Source organism: Zea mays, chromosome 7 (genome assembly GCF_902167145.1).
Source record: "Zea mays cultivar B73 chromosome 7, Zm-B73-REFERENCE-NAM-5.0, whole genome shotgun sequence".
Lineage (NCBI taxonomy): Eukaryota > Viridiplantae > Streptophyta > Magnoliopsida > Poales > Poaceae > Zea > Zea mays.
This window is the reverse complement of record NC_050102.1, coordinates 179,389,797-179,407,921: the sequence shown is the minus strand read 5'-3', so window position 1 is coordinate 179,407,921 and position 18,125 is coordinate 179,389,797. Positions and strand designations below refer to the sequence as shown.

General features: G+C 40.3%; 1 protein-coding gene across 6 annotated transcripts; it reads right to left on the bottom strand.

Annotated features, from left to right (window-relative positions):
* Positions 1-2,420: 2,420 nt before the first annotated feature.
* LOC103633501 (SAC3 family protein B) lies at positions 2,421-17,559 on the bottom strand. Of its 6 annotated transcripts, none has more exons than XM_020541782.1 (16): positions 16,622-17,559; positions 15,463-15,591; positions 14,364-14,564; positions 13,310-13,438; positions 8,975-9,169; positions 8,575-8,799; positions 8,226-8,464; positions 8,002-8,102; positions 7,677-7,892; positions 7,265-7,492; positions 7,102-7,193; positions 6,925-7,018; positions 5,888-5,980; positions 4,821-5,800; positions 4,614-4,728; positions 2,421-4,363 (listed from the first exon to the last, which is right to left on the bottom strand). In XM_020541782.1, exons 1-16 carry the CDS (start codon positions 17,113-17,115, stop codon positions 2,579-2,581), a joined length of 5,316 nt encoding a protein of 1,771 aa, XP_020397371.1. In that variant the 5' UTR covers positions 17,116-17,559; the 3' UTR covers positions 2,421-2,578. The 6 variants fall into 6 exon arrangements, with proteins under 6 accessions (XP_020397371.1, XP_035817066.1, XP_020397370.1 ...); XM_035961173.1 differs by having other exon boundaries at positions 15,463-15,586; positions 16,622-17,475; XM_020541781.2 differs by having other exon boundaries at positions 13,310-13,441; positions 16,622-17,449.
* Between the last annotated feature and the right edge of the window lie 566 nt (positions 17,560-18,125).

Below are 18,125 nucleotides of genomic sequence, written 5' to 3'. Positions count from 1 at the left end.
CTACTATCAGTTGGTCAAATTACCGATCACAATTGTTTTGTTGGATTTGATGACTCATCTTGTTTTGTACAGGATCGCAAAACAGGGGATGTGATTGGGACTGGCCGTCGCCGTAAATCTTCGCCTCGCCTCTACATCTTGGATACTTTGCGTCTTCCTTCATCCCCTACCACTACACCTCATGTGCTCGCTGCTTCGGGCCCCACGACGTCATTCGCCCAGTGGCATCATCGTCTGGGTCACTTATGAGGATCTCGTCTGTCTACTCTAATAAAGTCAGGATGTTTAGGCTCTACTCATATTGAGTTTAGTTTTCATTGTAAAGGGTGTCATCTTGGAAAACAAATACAGCTTCCATATTTTACTAGTAATTCTCATTCTGCTAAACCTTTTGATCTAATTCACTCTGATGTTTGGGGGCCAACTCCGTTTATTTCTAAAGATGGTCATAAATATTATGTCATTTTTATTGATGATCATTCTCGTTATACTTGGATTTACTTCATGAAACGTCGCTCGGAATTGCCTTCTATTTACAAGTCCTTCACTCGCATGGTTCACACCCAGTTTTCTGCTACTATTAAAAAATTTCGTTCAGATTCTGGTGGTGAATTCCTATCTGATAATTTTCGCCAGATATTGACCATAGAGGGTACTCTAGCTCAACTTTCTTGTCCTGGTGCTCATGCCCAAAATGGTGTTGTTGAACGCAAACACTGTCATATTATTGAGAGTGCTCGTACTCTTTTGATATCTTCTTTTGTACCTTCGCACTTTTGGAGTGAAGTTGTTTCCACTGCCGTGTATCTCATTAATAGACAACCTTCATCTAAACTTTCTGGTAAATCACCGGGTGAAGTTCTTTTTGGGACTTCTCCACGATATGATCATCTTCGTGTGTTTGGATGTATATGCTATGTCTTGCTACTATTATTTTTCTTCATACTATAAAGTACTCCATCAGTCAAGTTGCTTTTCTCAGGAAGCTGAAACTGCAGGATGGTGTAATGATTATGGAATAGTGAGGGTTCCAAGGTCGATCGCCGTTGTCATAATTATTAAAGCTTGCTTGCTCTCTCTCTCTCTCTCTCTCTCTCTCTCTCTCTCTCTCTCTCTCTCTCTCTCCCTCTCCCTCTCCCTCTCTCTCCCTCTCTCTCTCTCTCTCTCCCTCCCTCCCTCCCTCTCCCTCTCCCTCTCCCTCTCTCTCTCCCTCTCTCTCTGAATAAAGTTCTGCCAAAGTGGAGGTAACTTTATGGAGTAGTAGAACAATAGACTAGCATTTGAGCTGTTATGGAAAATTGGCTAATCCGAAGTGTGAAGAAAAGTGTGAGGACAAGCTAGGCAAATGGCTGTAAGGACAAAGTAAACTTTCCTAAAGTACTGCTGATAAAGTGATAAAAAGGAATGCTGGCTATCTTGTTGGTCCCAAAACTGACATATCATTTCAGATTGAACTGATGATTGCTGAATTACTAGGGTCGTACCTGCATTTTGTCGATTTTATTTTGATTTGGTCCAAAGGTGACTATAGTTTGGATGGTCCCCTTTATCATAACCTCCTAGTTTTCCACCCCAACATTTCCTCCAGTTTTGAAACAATATATACTTATACAACAAAACCAGGCTGCTAATAGCTGTTTCCCGTTCTCATGCTTTTTTATGTACTCCGGCCGTTCACAAATATATGATACCGTTGACTTTTTTTTAAAATTTGACCACTCGTTTTATTTAAAAAATTGAGTTATTGTTTATTTTGTTATGATTTGTTTTATCACTTACGGTTGTTTGAGTGTGACTTAAAATTTTACATTTTCAAATAAATATTTTGAATAAAACGAAGCTAGTATATTATTTTGTGAACGGAGCTAGTATATTATTTTGTCCTGTGGTAGGAGTCGGTTATTTATGCCATGCTCGGGGCAATAAAAAACTACTTTAATTTAGCATGACTGCTAGAACTTTTTCAGTTATGAACCAATGATAAATATGCAATTTTTCTTGATTGGCTTTATCTGTGTCGCTAATGCTAAATTCTTCCTTGTTTCCTACAGGTTGCCACGTATCAAGATCCTCGAGATGCCTGCTCAGCAATCGCTGCAGAGTCATACAAACTATGGCTGGAGCACGAAAATAGGACAGATGATATAACGATAATCATTGTGCATATCCGAGACATGGAAAGTGTAGGTGCACCAAAATTTTAAATTCTGCAAGCATAAACAGAAGTAACTTATTCAGTGACTGGCTGAAAATTTGTTGTTCTTCCCAAAATTTACTGTCAGGCCCTGCAGTGCAGGGAGTGACAAAGCGGACTACGGTAGCGTGGGAGCGTCAATAGCTGTGCACGCAATACAGTTATGCTCGCACCGGGCTGGTCTGACCCAAATCGTGCTTTAGGTACTTTACTGACAATGACATGATTCGAGAAGAAAAATGACGCTTCTATATTTCATTCCTGCCAAACAAGAACGCTTTAACTTGGCAGTGTTAGTTTTCACTTCCACAAAATCTAGTTTTACAAGTTACAACAAATGTGGAAGGATGGTGTAACAAAACCCTTCCAGCCTTACTACGGGGCTCAAAAGTATATGGAAAGTGTCTCATCGATCCTGTCCTGCAGCTTGGTGCACTGCTCCAGTAGCCGTGAAAGCTTGTCGTCCGTCTTGATGGGCATCGCCTCCCCCAACTCTACTCTTAGCCGGGAAAGCTTGTCGTCCGAGATGGGCATCACCTCCCCCAACTCTACTCTTCTTGGTATGTACATTTCATCAACTCCAAGCACGCCGTTGGTATCAGCAAGTGCCTGAGGTTCTTCATGAACATGCACAGGCAGTCGTGGTGGCAGAGTTACGGGCTGCGCATCAACAACATTGAGGTCACAACTGATCTCGATGATTTCGTCTAGTGTGATGCCGGTTGAAACAGCAGGCATCATGATGTGATCCACAGCATCACTGCTGGCGGTGTTAGCAGTAAGCCCTTGTGTGGTACCATTTGAGCCAGCTGCTGCAGGAGCCTGATACAGGTGCTGAGTCAGAACATAAGCTTCTGACAACTTTCCGGTAGAGAGCTTTGCTAGCCTCCAGTTGTAAATACGACGGAAGATCGCCACCCATCTGGGAGCGAGATAGTAAGACGAATCCTGGAGTTCAAGGCCAACACAATTCTGCACCATAACATTCACTTCGGTGACCACCTGGCTTTCATCTAAGAGCCGGGCTGATTCGGTCAAGTATCTCGCCAAGCACTCCTCAAGTAACTTCTTCTGATCCTGGATCTGCTTGCCCATGTGAGAACCATGGTTTAGCCAAGATAGATCGTAACTGAACTCTGGAATCTTGCAGCTATTAATGGCTGCAAGCAGTGGCTGGATCCTTGATGGCGAAGACCATCCAATGCTAGGCAAGAACATTTCTGCATATATCCTCTCATTGCTTGTTCTCTCCAGAAGATCAATCTCGGGAGCTGGCCATTGGCTACAGTTTGCGTTTGCTGCAGCCAAAATCTCTTCTGCAAGTTGATTGACAGCATTGTTGAATACTGAAATGCAATCGCCAGGACCAGCTCCAGGTGCAACATGGGTGTTAAGCAGCTCAAGTTGTGGATTCAAGTATTCCAGAAGCAATTCATGGGTCTTCACAAGAGTGACATCAGGCTGCACTGGCAAACTACTTACCAGCCACTTCAGGCCCTCACGCAGTTTGTCATCATCAAAGAAACCATTGGCATGGTCTTCTGTGTAGTTTTCAACAAGAAAAATAACCAAAGACGAACCGATCTTTCCTCTGTTAAGACCATTGAGGCCAAGCCTGTTGATGATGTACTTTGACGCATACTCATATCCTTCGTTATATGTATCGCCACTGAAAATCAGAAGAGGAAGATTGGATTCATCTGGTATGCAGGCTAAAAGACTGTTAAACCGTTCCTTCTGCATTTCCCATGAAATGCTTTCAGACACTACAAATACTATACAGCTTGTACTGTTAGCAATATCATTATCAATAACTTGTTGATCGCTGGCCCTAACAACAGACAAACAACATGCATTTGGAAAACTGATCCACTCTGTCCAAATTGATAGGCCTGCTGAAGAAACAACCAATCCAATATCTCCGATTCCATAACCCATGAGCTTTCTAAGTAACCATTTTGAGACAAAACTGTTGGTCTGGGATTCCATACCCGGTGGAACAAGTACAAGCAACTTCCAGCAGAGGCATCTAGCATCAGGGTTATTTTCATTTAGAATGGGACCAGACAACTCCGAAACATTTAGCCGTGACCAGGACCTTTGCTTTCTTGCTTGTCTTTCTTTAAAGGCGTGGCCAATATCTAGTTCTTCGACTGCTAGCTTAGACACCTTCATAGTAGTATAGTACACAAGTCTTAATCATTATCACTTTTTAACAACACTAGAAAAAATCACTAAAACATCAGTTCACACAGAAATTTCACCAAAGTTCGATGATTTATCAATTAATAATAGAGGTACACAACTCCATCCAATTTAGTTTTTATCTTGCAGAAAGTGATATTTATAATGCAGCGAGAGAAAAAAAGTGATACCTCAATTTACTGATACTGGAAAAAAAAACTATGACATGTCTTACCGTTGTACTTTTATGAACTGGTGGGCCGAGTGATAGAGAACACAATGCTGCAACAGCAAGAGCATTCTTCTGCTCCCTAAGTAATCGCTTGTCAGCAGCATGCTGCCTCCATTTCCTGAAACACCACAATAGGAATCAAGCTTTTATAAGTTACCACCCAAGTTCTACTGATGGGAGCATAAAGGAATAGAACAAGTATAAAAGAACCTCAATATTGCTTTCAGGTTTTCATCAGAAATTAGTTTCTTTGCGGGCATAACAATTGGTAACCAATCATCATTTGTGCTGTTACTAATACTATGGTCCTCATATTCCTCATGATAGGACAAAGGGGAGCTAATAGGCAATCCAGCTCCAATAACCAGACATTCATGATCTGGTGGAGTTCCCTCATCCATATCTGCACCGATGCCAGAAACATGTGCCCTGAAGTCATCTTCCGCTCCATACATACTGGAGTAATTTAAAGACATGCTATCTGCAAGAGGATGTGAAATAATTGGTTCTGCCAGAGCATTGGCGTTTTGCGTGTTAGCTTGTGACCACAGTATGTCTGTTTGCATCTCTACCTTCTGAGGGATCTCAGCAACACCACTATCCTGGTCTTCAGCTATAAGGTCATTAACCAATTTTGTCTTGGCTTCAGCTTTTGGTGAAGCTACTTTTGGTGTTTTTGACAGTATGTCCCTCTTGCCAGTACGTGGAGAAACAGCAGTAAGGACAGATGAAAACCTGTCTTTTCTACCTTCAGTTGGGGAGAGAGGCTTTGGATGTGTTGAACTGAATAGTTTACTGGCAGCTCTTGGAGAGAAAGGATCTGAAAACAATGGGCTAATCTGTCTGTCAGGAGTGATTGAAATAGGCCCAGGAAATGATGGATCCAAATCCATTCTGCCATCAGGAGGAATCGCAGGAGCATTCTGTGGTAGAAATAGATCTCTTTTGCCAGCAACTGGTTGACCAGTATATGGAAAGACAGTCTTTTCTTTGCTAGTTGGAGCACAATCTGGCCCAGAAGAAACATCATCAACGACCCTCTGCGATTTTTTAGAATGCACAAGCTGTGAACAGCCAGATGGGAAATCACTTTCACTGTTAAGAAAAGGTCCTTCTTTGACTAAGTACAGTTCTTCATACTGCCTCAACCCAAAACCATGGTATTCTAATAGATTTTCAACATCCTCGCCCTTGAAAGAGAAAATGAAGGCATATAAGGATTTCACAAGTTCCCAGTTCAGAATTAGTTTCTGTCCAAAGGAAGAAAACATACTAACCTCCATAGCAAGCCACACCACAACCTGCGAAATAGGGATGCCTTGGCCATTCTGAAGACCACTGTGCAAGGAAGCGAGTGCTTGCCTCCTTAGCTGGGAAGAGAGTTCGCTTGTTAAATTTACAAAAAAAAGGTGCACTTGAAATTGAACAGCAGCCTACTACATGAAAGTACACCGAAGTAGTGATTTAGAAGTACTGAAAGACACTGCTATCACAAAATGATCTAATGCTAATAACTAAATAATGTGTAACAGCATGCACTCATTAAGCCACGATGAATTAAGTTCAGAGGCTTTTAAAGTTAGAAATTCCAATGTGATGCTCAAGATTTTAGATTAGACAGGTTAGGTGGTTCTTTACTTCTTTGTCCACTCTTTTAACTTGTGGAGCTCTATCTCTTATTTTCTGTATCTTTGTGCATGGACTCCATTTATCATATAAATATAGCTTTTACTCTCTGTAAAGCTTTTCCGTAACGTTATCAAAATGTTGGAAGTATACTGAGCATGCAGTACGATGCCAGGCATATGATATACCGAGTGAGTTCAGTGCCTTTTCCAATCATTGAGGCACATGATAATTTGCCACCCTTGAGCAGTAGTCACTGGCAATGGGCCAGGGTGGCAAAACCTTTCCACTCAATCGAGTGCCAAATTGTTATAGGACAAACATACAATGGTAAGCATGCAATAACTGAAATGAATCAAGTTTATCTTTATACCACAGTAGATTTTTTGCATTGTGAAAAGAATGCTCGCATTCTAAATCCATTATCACAGGTAATTCCATTATATTATAGGAACTGAGCCTAGCTCAGTTGATTGAGAATGTGGATGCACCCGTAAGCCACCCAAGTTCGATTGTGCCTATTTCTCCTTAATAAGAAGTCACCTAGTTCCTACCAGGTTGGTCAATGTTTTTTTGGTTGCCATTACAGTATTTCAAACACAGTTGGCCTAGGAAATAAGAGATTAGGAAGAATAAATTCCACTGAAAGGGTATGTTGATGAACAGCTTTTAGAGACAATAATTCTACCTTTGCAAAATGAGCATGCATCAAACAGGCCTGCAAATATGTAGCTTTCCTTGCAAGACGGAAGAAGGAAATAAAGTTCCCCATTCTGCATGCTCTGAATGTATAGGAAATGTAGGCATTAGATGAAAGCTAGTACAAATATGATAAGCACAAAATAATGCTTAATGGTATGACTACCTTGCAACTTCTCTTGCAAACAAGATCTCTGGACTGCCTCTAATTTCACGAGACATCTTAGCAAGATCCAGAGATAACTCAGCAGGTTCAACCTAATTCAGATGTATCTATGAGTCAGCAAATATCAGAACGCAAAAGACCAGATCTGCTCAAGTTGCCTCACCTTGTAACCAGGATGTTTGTCTAACTTGAGCAGTGCATAATAACCCCGAAACTCCTTTTCTGTTGAGAAGAGAACACCTTCTCTCCTATGGTCATCATACATTTGAAATAGCTCAACTGATGTTTTATTCATCTGCTCAATGTTGAGGTGTGCATCAAAACCCTCGGAAAAACCTTCTCCTTTGTTGTATTCACATAATTCATGCATCGCAATTATGTGGAGCCTTATCTGCTCAACAAAAGACAGCTTCAAGATGAAACATTCCAGGAAATAAGGGTGCCCACAGAATAAATTCATAGTGGCTGATGAAATAAACACATGACAAAATATATATATATATATATATATATATATATATATATATATATATATATATATATATATATATATATATATATATATAAGTAAGTACCATTTGCTCAAGCATAGAAATAGCCTCTTGATTGAAGAAATGTTGCATTCTAAGATCCATTCTTATTGCTCGCATCCTATCCCACAAGAAGTTGTATAAGCCCAAGAAACTGTCATCATATGTGTGATCCAGCAAACTAAGAAGATACTCCATTGTCTTCTGTAAAATTGGCAGAGGCCTTATCAAGTCTGCATCTCTCTCAGCAGTCCTATTATACTGTAACAATCACATAATGTATTCCATCAAACTTCTTGTTATCAGTGATTAGAAATAATTCAAATGAAATACTGTCATACTGCCAGCTTACAAGGAATGTAGTATGTACCTTTTTAACAGCGAGAAGCTCAGTAGTTAGGTTTCTGTCTCCGTCCAATCTTTCATACCTATCAAGATCTCCTTTTCTCTCACGCTCTGCCCTCTCAGGTTCTAAACGGAAACAAGGATATATATGCAAAAGATATATTAGTTCTGTATGTTTAGAGGAAGGTATATAGAAAAGGCAATGTGAATAACTAAATAGTATCGTGTGAAGACGATCTAAGGAAGAACCTGGGCACATATCAGGGCAAAGCCCAACAATTGCAGCCAAAGCTGTGGAATCCATGTCAACCAAAGTATTGTCATCGGTGTCATCATTTGTTCTCAAAGGAGTTCTTCCCACTGATGTGGCTTGTTTGGACTTATCTGCAGAGCTTTTAACTGTTTTCACAAAATCATTAGTATTTTCTACTGGCCTGCTTAATTCAACATGGAAACGAGCCAGACGCTTGGCTTTTGCTTGTTCCTCCCTGCACAAAATGCTTCATGAGTAACACCAACAGGCAACATACCTAATCATTAATAAAAATATTGTTGCAAGGAGAGAAAAGTGAAAAGCCATCTAGTGGATAATAAGTACCTCTCAAGTTCAGTTGAAGGGGTCAAATGATCATCAGCAGTAGCATCCAAAGAAGAGATCCCTGTTCTTCTGGTAGCGCTAAGGGTAGAAGGCTTTGGTGGAGAAATAGCTAACGTGTTTAGTTCATTGGAGTCTGAAAGATGAGACATCTGTTGTGATGGTGAACATGCACCACCAATGCGTGATTGTATTTGATTTCTGAACTTGGAAAAGGATGCATCAGACCTGTAATAATTGCACAAAAAACAACTATTAGTATCAATGATCAAAAGGCACAATAAGAGCTCTCACTTTTTTTGCTAACTACTGCTGCATGTTAAAATGTTATGACTACCCAAAATCAACACTCTAACCAAAACTAACATGAAACGAAACAAATTCAAAGAAAAAAAAGTATTACTTCTGGACATCAGCATATGCATGAAGATTCTGGACTGAGTTGTTGCTGCCAAAATCTACAGATGATGACCTGATATTGCCTCTGGTATCTGATGGTGGTGACTTGACCATGCGTGTGAACTCTGATGCAGGTGATCGCATCCTTTTTGAGGCTTCAACATTTTCATCATTGATGGTATCCGAATAGTCAACCAGTCTGCAAACAGAGCAGGGGGGATATTGCTCACGTTAGCTGAAAGCCCATAGTAAATCAGTCGTGGCACAGGGCTGTTAGGTTGTGCGTCCAGGCAGCAGCCCCCAGACCATTGATTCTGATCGCCTCGCGGCTGGGATATGTTGCCTAGCAGACATTTGCCTGCGAGGCCATCAACCAAATACGGGCTAAGTAGATGTGTGGGACATTCATGCCAGCTTTCATAATAGCAGAATATATATATATATATATATATATATATATATATATATATATATATATATATATATATATATATATATATATATATATCCTCTTCCTAATTTAACATTTCCAGAAAACCATGGGACAAAATGAAGACAACAAAAAATATTGGTAGGAAATGAAATAAAAAAATCAATCCATTCGAAAAATTCAACACAGCGACAGAAAAACTAAAATAAACGTTAATATCACATAATAAACTTGAATAAGGGACTAATGGTTCTGAACAAAACAAACCAAAGTGCAACAAGAAAACTCCAGGAAACTAACTACTCATAAACAGAAGAAATTGTTACATGGTTGCCCCTGTTCGAGGATGCAACTTCGTTTTTACTCCTGTTTTTTAAAGTTTGCATGTATGCCCGTAGTTTTTTTTAAAACTAACACCTAGTTTGCCCCTATTCCATTATCAGCACTTAACGGTGTTAAATCAGTCCACAAAGATACCCATGCACCATTGCGCTCTTTTTATTAAATGTTTATAAACTTGCCCCATTTTAATATGAAAGTTTGGAATATAATTATAACATAAATTTGATCACAAATTTTAAAAACCAAAATTTTGACTTTGAATTTAAAATATTTTGAAAAAATTGATGAAAATGAATTGAATTTAACATTAAAAGTTTGGGGGGGATGGCAAGACTATAATTTTAAAATGTTTTAGTTTTAATATATTTTCAAAAATATAAATAAATTGTTGTTGGTTTGTCAAAATTTAATTCCAAAATCATTTTTTATCGATTTCGAAATATTTTTAATTAAAAGCTCAAATATTGATTTTCAAAACTTATGGTCTGATTTATGTTATAATTATATTCCAAACTTTCATATAAAAGTGGGGGCAAATTTTTAAAAGGTTAGTAAACAGAAGAGCAATGAAGGGCGGGCCTGGTGCAGCGGTAGAGCCTATCGTTTGTAATCGGAAGGTCCCAGGTTCGAGCCCCACCATCTGCATATTATGCAGGTAAGGCTTGGCGCTTAAAGATACCCTTCCCCAGACCCTGCACGGTGCGGGAAGCCTGCGGCACTGGGTACGCCCTATTTAGTAATATTTAGTAAACAGAAGACCAATGGTGTGAACATTTTTTTCCAGGCTGAGTTAACACCGTTAAGTGGTGAAAGGGGCAAACTGGCTCTTCATTTCAAAAAAGGAAGGGCATACGTGCCAACTTTAAAAAAACTGGGATAAAAACGGAGTTGCGACCCCGAGTAGGGGCAACCATCAATTGCCCCATAGAAGAAACATTCACAACAGTATTTTTGCCAAATAAATATGTAAGCATGCTCTTGCTGCTTCAGTTTAATAATGATTCCAACCATATGGCAAAATAATTCCTAATGGATTTTTTCTTTCCAACAGAAAAGTACAATGTAGCAAAAAAAGACAATAAGCGAGCTGTAAGTTTGGCAAAGGGTAGGGCGTACGAGGATGTTTACCAAAATCTGAGTACAAAGAAATGAGAGAATAATATATAGGAATATAGGATGACTAATGTCCGTGAGAGAAAGACAAGGGACTTCAACCAAGTTAAGTGCATTAAGATTGAAATGGGGCAGCTCTTAGTGAAGAATGAGATCAGACATAGATAGCAGGAGTATTTTGACAAATTGTTCAATATTGAGAATGGGAACACAACCTTTCAGTCGAATGACTCTTTTGATGACACCAATAGACGCTTTGTGTGTAGGATCTAAGAATTTGAGGTTAGAGAGTCATTGAAAAGTGTGAAAGTGGGTAAGGCAATGGGCCATGATGGTATCCCAATCGAGGCATAGAGATGCCTCAAGAACATAGCTATAATATGGCTAACCAAGTTGTTCAACCATATCTTCCGGTCAAACAAGATGTATGACGAGTGAAGTATATTGGTACCGATAAAGATGGTGGTTACCCACTACCCTAAACCCGATGGGTTTTTGCTCTATTTGGGCATGGGTTTGGGCTATTTTTTCTACCCATGGGTTTGTTCATGGGTTCAAAAGGAAACCAACGAGTATGTGGACATGAGTTTGTTCTTGCACTACCCATACCCGCAAACCCATGGGTTTTAAAACCCCGCCTTAAAATCAACATAACTTGTGAATGTCTCATAACACTACTAATTGCATATGTTCTAGTTGAAATGAACTACTTGTAACAAAGTTTAAGGTAAAGTTAGTTATCACTTGTTTCTTTTATCCTTGCTTATTAATATATTGAATGTCATTTACGCGATGAATTATTTTTCATGTTGATGTTAGTGGGTATGGGAAACTCGTTGGGTACCCAAAACCAGCATGAGTAAGGGTTTGGGCAAAAATTTGTACCCATCATGGGTATGGTTTTTTAGCGAGCGTGTTTTTTCTTCGTGGGTATGGTTTTGGGCAAGAGATACCAATGGGTTTTTACCCATTGCCGTCTCTAGGTACCAATCTACAAGAACAAGAGAGATATTCGAGGTTGTACCACTTACCGAGGAATTAAGTTGTTGAGCCACAATATGAAACTATAATAGAGTCATTGAGCATTGTTTGAGAGGAATAAAAAGGATCCCTATGAACCAATTTGGTTTCATGCACGAAAGGTCAACCATGGAAGCCATTTTCTTCATAAGATAAGTGATGGACCAGTATAGGGAGCATTAGGACCTAGACATGGTTTTCATTAACTTGGAGAAGGCTTATGACAAAATAACAAGAAATGTTATGTGGTGAGCATTTGACAAACATAAAGTTCAAATGAAGTATGTTGGACTCCTTAAGGACATGCATAACAAAGTTGTGACTAGTGTTCAAACCAGTGATAGAGACATGGATAACTTCCTAATAAGAATAGAACCACATCAAGGGTCAACTTTGAGCCCTTATCTTTTTGCCTTGGTGATGGATGTCTCACAAGGGACATATAAGAGGATATCCCTTAGTGTATGTTTTTTGTGGATGATGTCATGCTAGTTAATGGAAGTTGGACAAGAATAAATAATAAAGTGGAGTTGTAGCTGGAGACTCTGGAGTTGACTCCATAAAACTAAAACCGAATATATGAGATGTGACTTTGGCACTACTACACATGAGAAAGGAGATGTTAGTTTGGACTTTGGAAAGTGCCCACGAAGGATACCTTTCTGTATTTAGGATCAATGCTATAGAGAGACGAGGATATTGATGAAGACGTTAGCCATAGAATCAAAGTCAGGTGGATGAAGTGATGTCAAGCATTTGGCGTTCTATGTGACAAGAGGATACTACAAAACTAAAAGGCAAGTTTTATAGGACAACGATTAGACATGTTATGTTGTATGGTGTAGAATGTTGGCCTACAAAAAGATGATATGTTCAGCAGGTAAGTGTTGTGGAAATGTGTATGTTGTGTTGGATTTGTGGCCATACAAGAAAGACTCGAGTAAGGAACAATGATATACATGACAAGGTAGGGGTAGCACTAATTGAAGAAAAGCTTGACCAACACCAATAGAGATGGTTTGGACATGTCAAACGTAGATCTCTAGAGACACTAGTGCGAGTGGGATCCTAAGGTGCAATAGTAATGTGGAGAGAAGTAGCGGAAGACCGAAGTTGACACCAAAAGAGGCAGCACAAAGAAGACTTGAAATGATCGAATATACCCAAAGCTTTAGCTTTAAATAGAAGCGCATGGAAAACAACTATACACGTCACCACATGCTTGAACCTTGACTTATGCCTTCTGTTTGGTTTCAACTCTAGCCTACCCCAACTTTAGTTGGGACTAAATGGCTTTGTTGTTGATTTCCAACATAATTCAATACCTCGAAGTCATTTTGCTGCAGAACTAGGTGTTTAAGCACTACAGAAAGCAAGGTTACTATGCACAAAATGTATTAAATTACCCCAGAAAAAACAAACATCTTTCGATACCTTCTAGAATTTCCACCAGTATTAACATGAGCTTTCGTGCCATCAGCATCCTCGTAGGACAAAGTAGGTGACCTTGACCTTTTTGAAATGTTATGATCTGATGATTGATTCTGCATTGAACCCGTGAATCTACTAATAAAGAAGAAAACACATTACAATAGCATAAACACACATGCAGGCACACAAGCAAATAAGCACAAGGCATTTGTGCACGCTGAATACGACAGTTTTGGACATTGAATTTATATTTAACTGTATAATGGCATGAAAATAACAATATTTTAATTTTCATTCAACAAATAATTACAGTGTGAAACTTGGTTTTATCATCCACGATGTGCTTAAGTTAGTATTATAATTCATCGATATTCATTCAAAAAAGGAAACATCAACAGAAACCCTACAAACAGTGAGTGCATTTACTGAAACCCAATGTTGCCCCATGTGATATCAACTAGAGCATTCCTAGTGCAACTCCAACATCCAACTGGCAAGACAATAGACATAAACAATATTCCATCTGGAATGCTTTATGAGCTAAGACTTCTATTCCATAAGGACTTGGTTATTGCGTTCAATATTCCATATGGAGTGGATTATTGAGTTCAATCACACCCACAAGAAAAAAAGAAAAATGGAAAAGTACATGCAGAAGAAATTCAGATCAAAGTTATGAGCACTTGTAACAGTTCTAGCTCACAGAACCTTCGTGGTTCCATGAACACATCCATGTCTTGTTAAACCATAAAATCATAAATGATAGCATTAAATTACTAAAATTACTCACGTGACCAACATGGACAAGATGAACTACTTCCCAGGGTATAACATTGCCTGTCATATCCAAGACTAATGGATTAATGTTATAACGAGGAAAAAAGGTGTACATGATGGTACTATAATTTAGGCCATAGCAAACGACATTTTGTACTGAAAGTATAACCAATGGCTAGAGTAATTATAACATCATTTTCTGGTCAGTTTGTAATGACACAATAACCGAATATAAAAAGTATCAGTACAAATATGGTGAAAATTGAACGAAAGCACTCACTTATACACATTAGCACGAGGATCAACAATCTGCACATGATGATGATCTTGGAAGTCTGATGGATGTCTAAACTTGCTGGCTATGTTTGATGGTGATTTGGTTGAAGTTTGTGACCTCATGTTCTCGGAAGGCCGCATCCTCAATTGCTCTGAAGATTGCAAACTTCCATTTTCAAACAATGGGTCTGCAAAGTGCACCAACCTGTTAATAGAAGAAATGTCAGGTACCAAATTTCTTATGAACAGTAAGTTCTAGGAGAACTTAAAAACATACATAACAAAAAGAACCTTTGAGAACTATTCAATAATGTTCACTCGTCACATAGCACAATAACGACAACAACAACAACAACAACAAAGCCTTTTAGCCCCAAACAAGTTGGGGTAAGCTAGACCTAAAACGAACATAAGCCACAAATCAAGGTTCGGGCACATGAATAGTTGTTTTTTATTCGCTCCTATTCAAAATTAAATCTTTGGGTTATTCTATCCTTTCAAGTTTTTTACTACCTCTTCCTATGTCAACTTCAGCCTTACCCTGCCTCTCTTCCAACGCATTCACATCTTAGGATCCCGCTACACACTGGTCACTCATCACATAGCACGCTCTAGAAAAAGAGTATCATATCGGGTGTCCAAGGCTAACATCAACCACATACAATGTTCCATATTCCAGCAGCAGCAGCATAGTTCACACAATTTTCCATGTAAGAGGTACCATATAATATAAGAAAATACATTGAACTTCTAAGTGTGCGATTGTTGTGAATTGCTGCTAAAATACGTCAGAGTTCAGCAGCAAGTGGATAGTATTTGGTACAGTGCAAAATATGTGGAAAGGCTGAGGCTTACATGATACTAATATTACAACATCATGTGATGTACATGTACTCAGCAATTTAGAAAACGGTATTTTGGTGAAAAATCACAATACATTATAAATAAGCTTCAGAGGAGAAACGTAGTTGGCTAGTTGCCAAATTACAAGGTACACCTTTTTACCAATGTATTAACCAGTTGCCCCAGGGAGATGATACAAATGTTGATAACCCTTACACCAAAGCTAATGACTTGAAAGATGCATCAAGAAGTGTTTATACCTTCTTTGTTCCATGCCATTATCGTAATCTGCAGGAGAATCTGTGCGCATATTTGATACAGGTGATGGGGCCCTGTTCCTTGAAGAAATAAGAGGATTGAAGGACCTGCTTACGGATGGTATGGCTGGCCTACGAAGAATGCAATGCAAGGCATTAAAATTCCATCAACAAGGATGTGTGTTGGTTTCATCTTAAAAAAAGTGCACCTAATATTTATTACCTCCGTAAGTAAATGTATGACGTTTTGGACATTGACAGTCTCCAATGTGCAACTTTGACCCTTACTTTTTATATGAACATAATACTATAGCTTATAAAGTCAATGTTAATATGTTATGAAAGAACCTGTCTAAAAATTAACTACTCTCATAAGACAAATCCAAATGATTTTACTCCAATAGATGATCGAATTTTCAAAGTTAGAGAAGTGTGACTGCACACACATATTCTAGACATTTTACAAACAAGGTAGTATTATGCAAGTACAAGTAATACATATAATCAGTTAGGTGGTTGATACATGCAAAAATTATCTACAACGAGACAGGAAATCATACAGATTTACAATAATGCCCTAGAGCAGGACATATATTGGAGAAACTAGCAGCAATGTCCATGCAACTGTGTGGCTGACACATGAGTGGTATTTTCAAAATGTAGTTATTACAGATATAAAAATATGAGACACAGTACAGATTTTAGTTGAGTGTTATACAATACAACCATACTAGCAAGTAGCAAAAGTGTTATATATCTATACATAGTCTTCCTTTTTGAACCAGTGTGGGACTATGAGGCCAAAAACAAATGGCACGCCCAACTGTGACGCAAATTAGCCCTTGAATACTGGATTGATCTGCTAACCATGATCGCAAGGCATCAATCCATCCAACAAAACAAAAAAAAATTATCTACATATGTACCGAGAGCATATATATCGTTACTACATTTGGTCATGATCATTACTTAAGAGAAACTCATGTCAGTGAAATATAGCACATCGCAAGGCAAATTATGAGCGTCAGGGTTTCCCAATACTGTGCAAGAGCAAGCGCACAGATCCTAGTCACTAGTCAATTAGCTCCAGAACAAGACTTGAACGCACAAACACATACATGACACAATCCATCACTGGGGAGGAGAAGGCCCAAAGCATCACCTCGGCTGTGGCTGAAGATGTCGAGCAACATGGCGACCAGTGGCAGCGGTCACACCTGGGTCGAGTGCAGGACGAGAGCTCGGGAAGCGCGGGGAAGCACCAGCGGTCGGACGTGCGGAGGGTACGGGTATAGGCATTGAGCGAGAGGCTGTATCCGCCGCGGCGAGCTGGGGCTGATGGCTCGGGAAGCGCGGGGCGGCAGGGCGCACAGAAGGGAAGGACGGGTTGCCGGGGCGAGCGGAGGGGGGGGGCGGGGTGGCCGGGCGAGTGGAGGGAAAGGACGGGGTGGCCGGGCGAGCGGAGGGGAAGGACGGGGTGGTCGGGCGAGCAGAGGGGAACGATGAGGTGGCCGGGCCAGCAGATGGGAATGACGGGATAGCCGGAGAAGGGGTGGTGCCAGTTGGGGTGGCGGCGGCGACGCCGAAGACGGGGAGAGCGGAGCTCGGGCCGCGGATAGAGGGCCCGGCTTCGCGGCCGAAGCCGGATGCGGCCATTGATTCCGTCAGGTTGCAGAACACGAAACCCTAGCAGGTGGCCCTCGTCGACAGCGTGCCCTCTTCCCCGCGGCTCCGCCTCTGCCCTACCGCGCCAAGCCCAGTTGTCCCAGTCCTAGCCGGAAGCAAACAGTACGCAGCAACCACAGCCAGCAAGCGCAGTCCCGCCGTAGCCCTGTGTGTGTTGGTGTCGGCGCGACGGCGCCCTACCCTACTCTATTCCGCTGCGTCAAACTCCTGACCAATAACCATTGCCTTGCCAGAGGAGCGGAGCTGCGCGGGACGTGGGGCTGCACGGGGATGCCGGATACGGGAGGTGGGGCTGGCAGCGGCGGACGCTGAGGCCATGTTCGGTTCAATCTAGGGAGGGATTTAATCCAGGTAGGGATTGAATTAATCCCCTCCTATCACTTGAACCGGGTATAAGGGATATAAACCCCTTCGGCTGTAATCCCGCGCTCCAGAAAGGTTGTTCGGTTAATCCAGGGAGACCATTACTCCTCAGATTTAACACGTCACCACCTTGCTCCTAGTTGTACTTAGCATCTACTCTAATTCTGATGACATGGACCTTCCCGAAACTCGTGGAGATACAAGCAAATCTGAAAAGAGAAGACAGCACATGTCATTTCCTTTTACATCTAACATCTAACGACTACTCTACCATCCAGTACCTCTCAGATGTTCCAAATGACTGATGTTAACAGCTCATCGACAAAAGCGGATGAAGTAATTGGATCCCCAGCCTTGTATACCCAAAGAAGGGCACCAGGAACCTACAACAATGATATTAAGAGTTTATGCTACTAATTTGTAAATGGAAAAATATCACTTCACACAATAGATTTCTACCAAAATGCAAGAAAGGGAACCATTTTTTCATCACTCTCAACAACAACTTGAATATCACGATGAAAATTGTCATTCTTATAGGACCGAACCAAAATTAATTTAAACTAGGTGTATGCCCGTACGTTGCTACGGAGTTAACATATAATGTAATGATAATT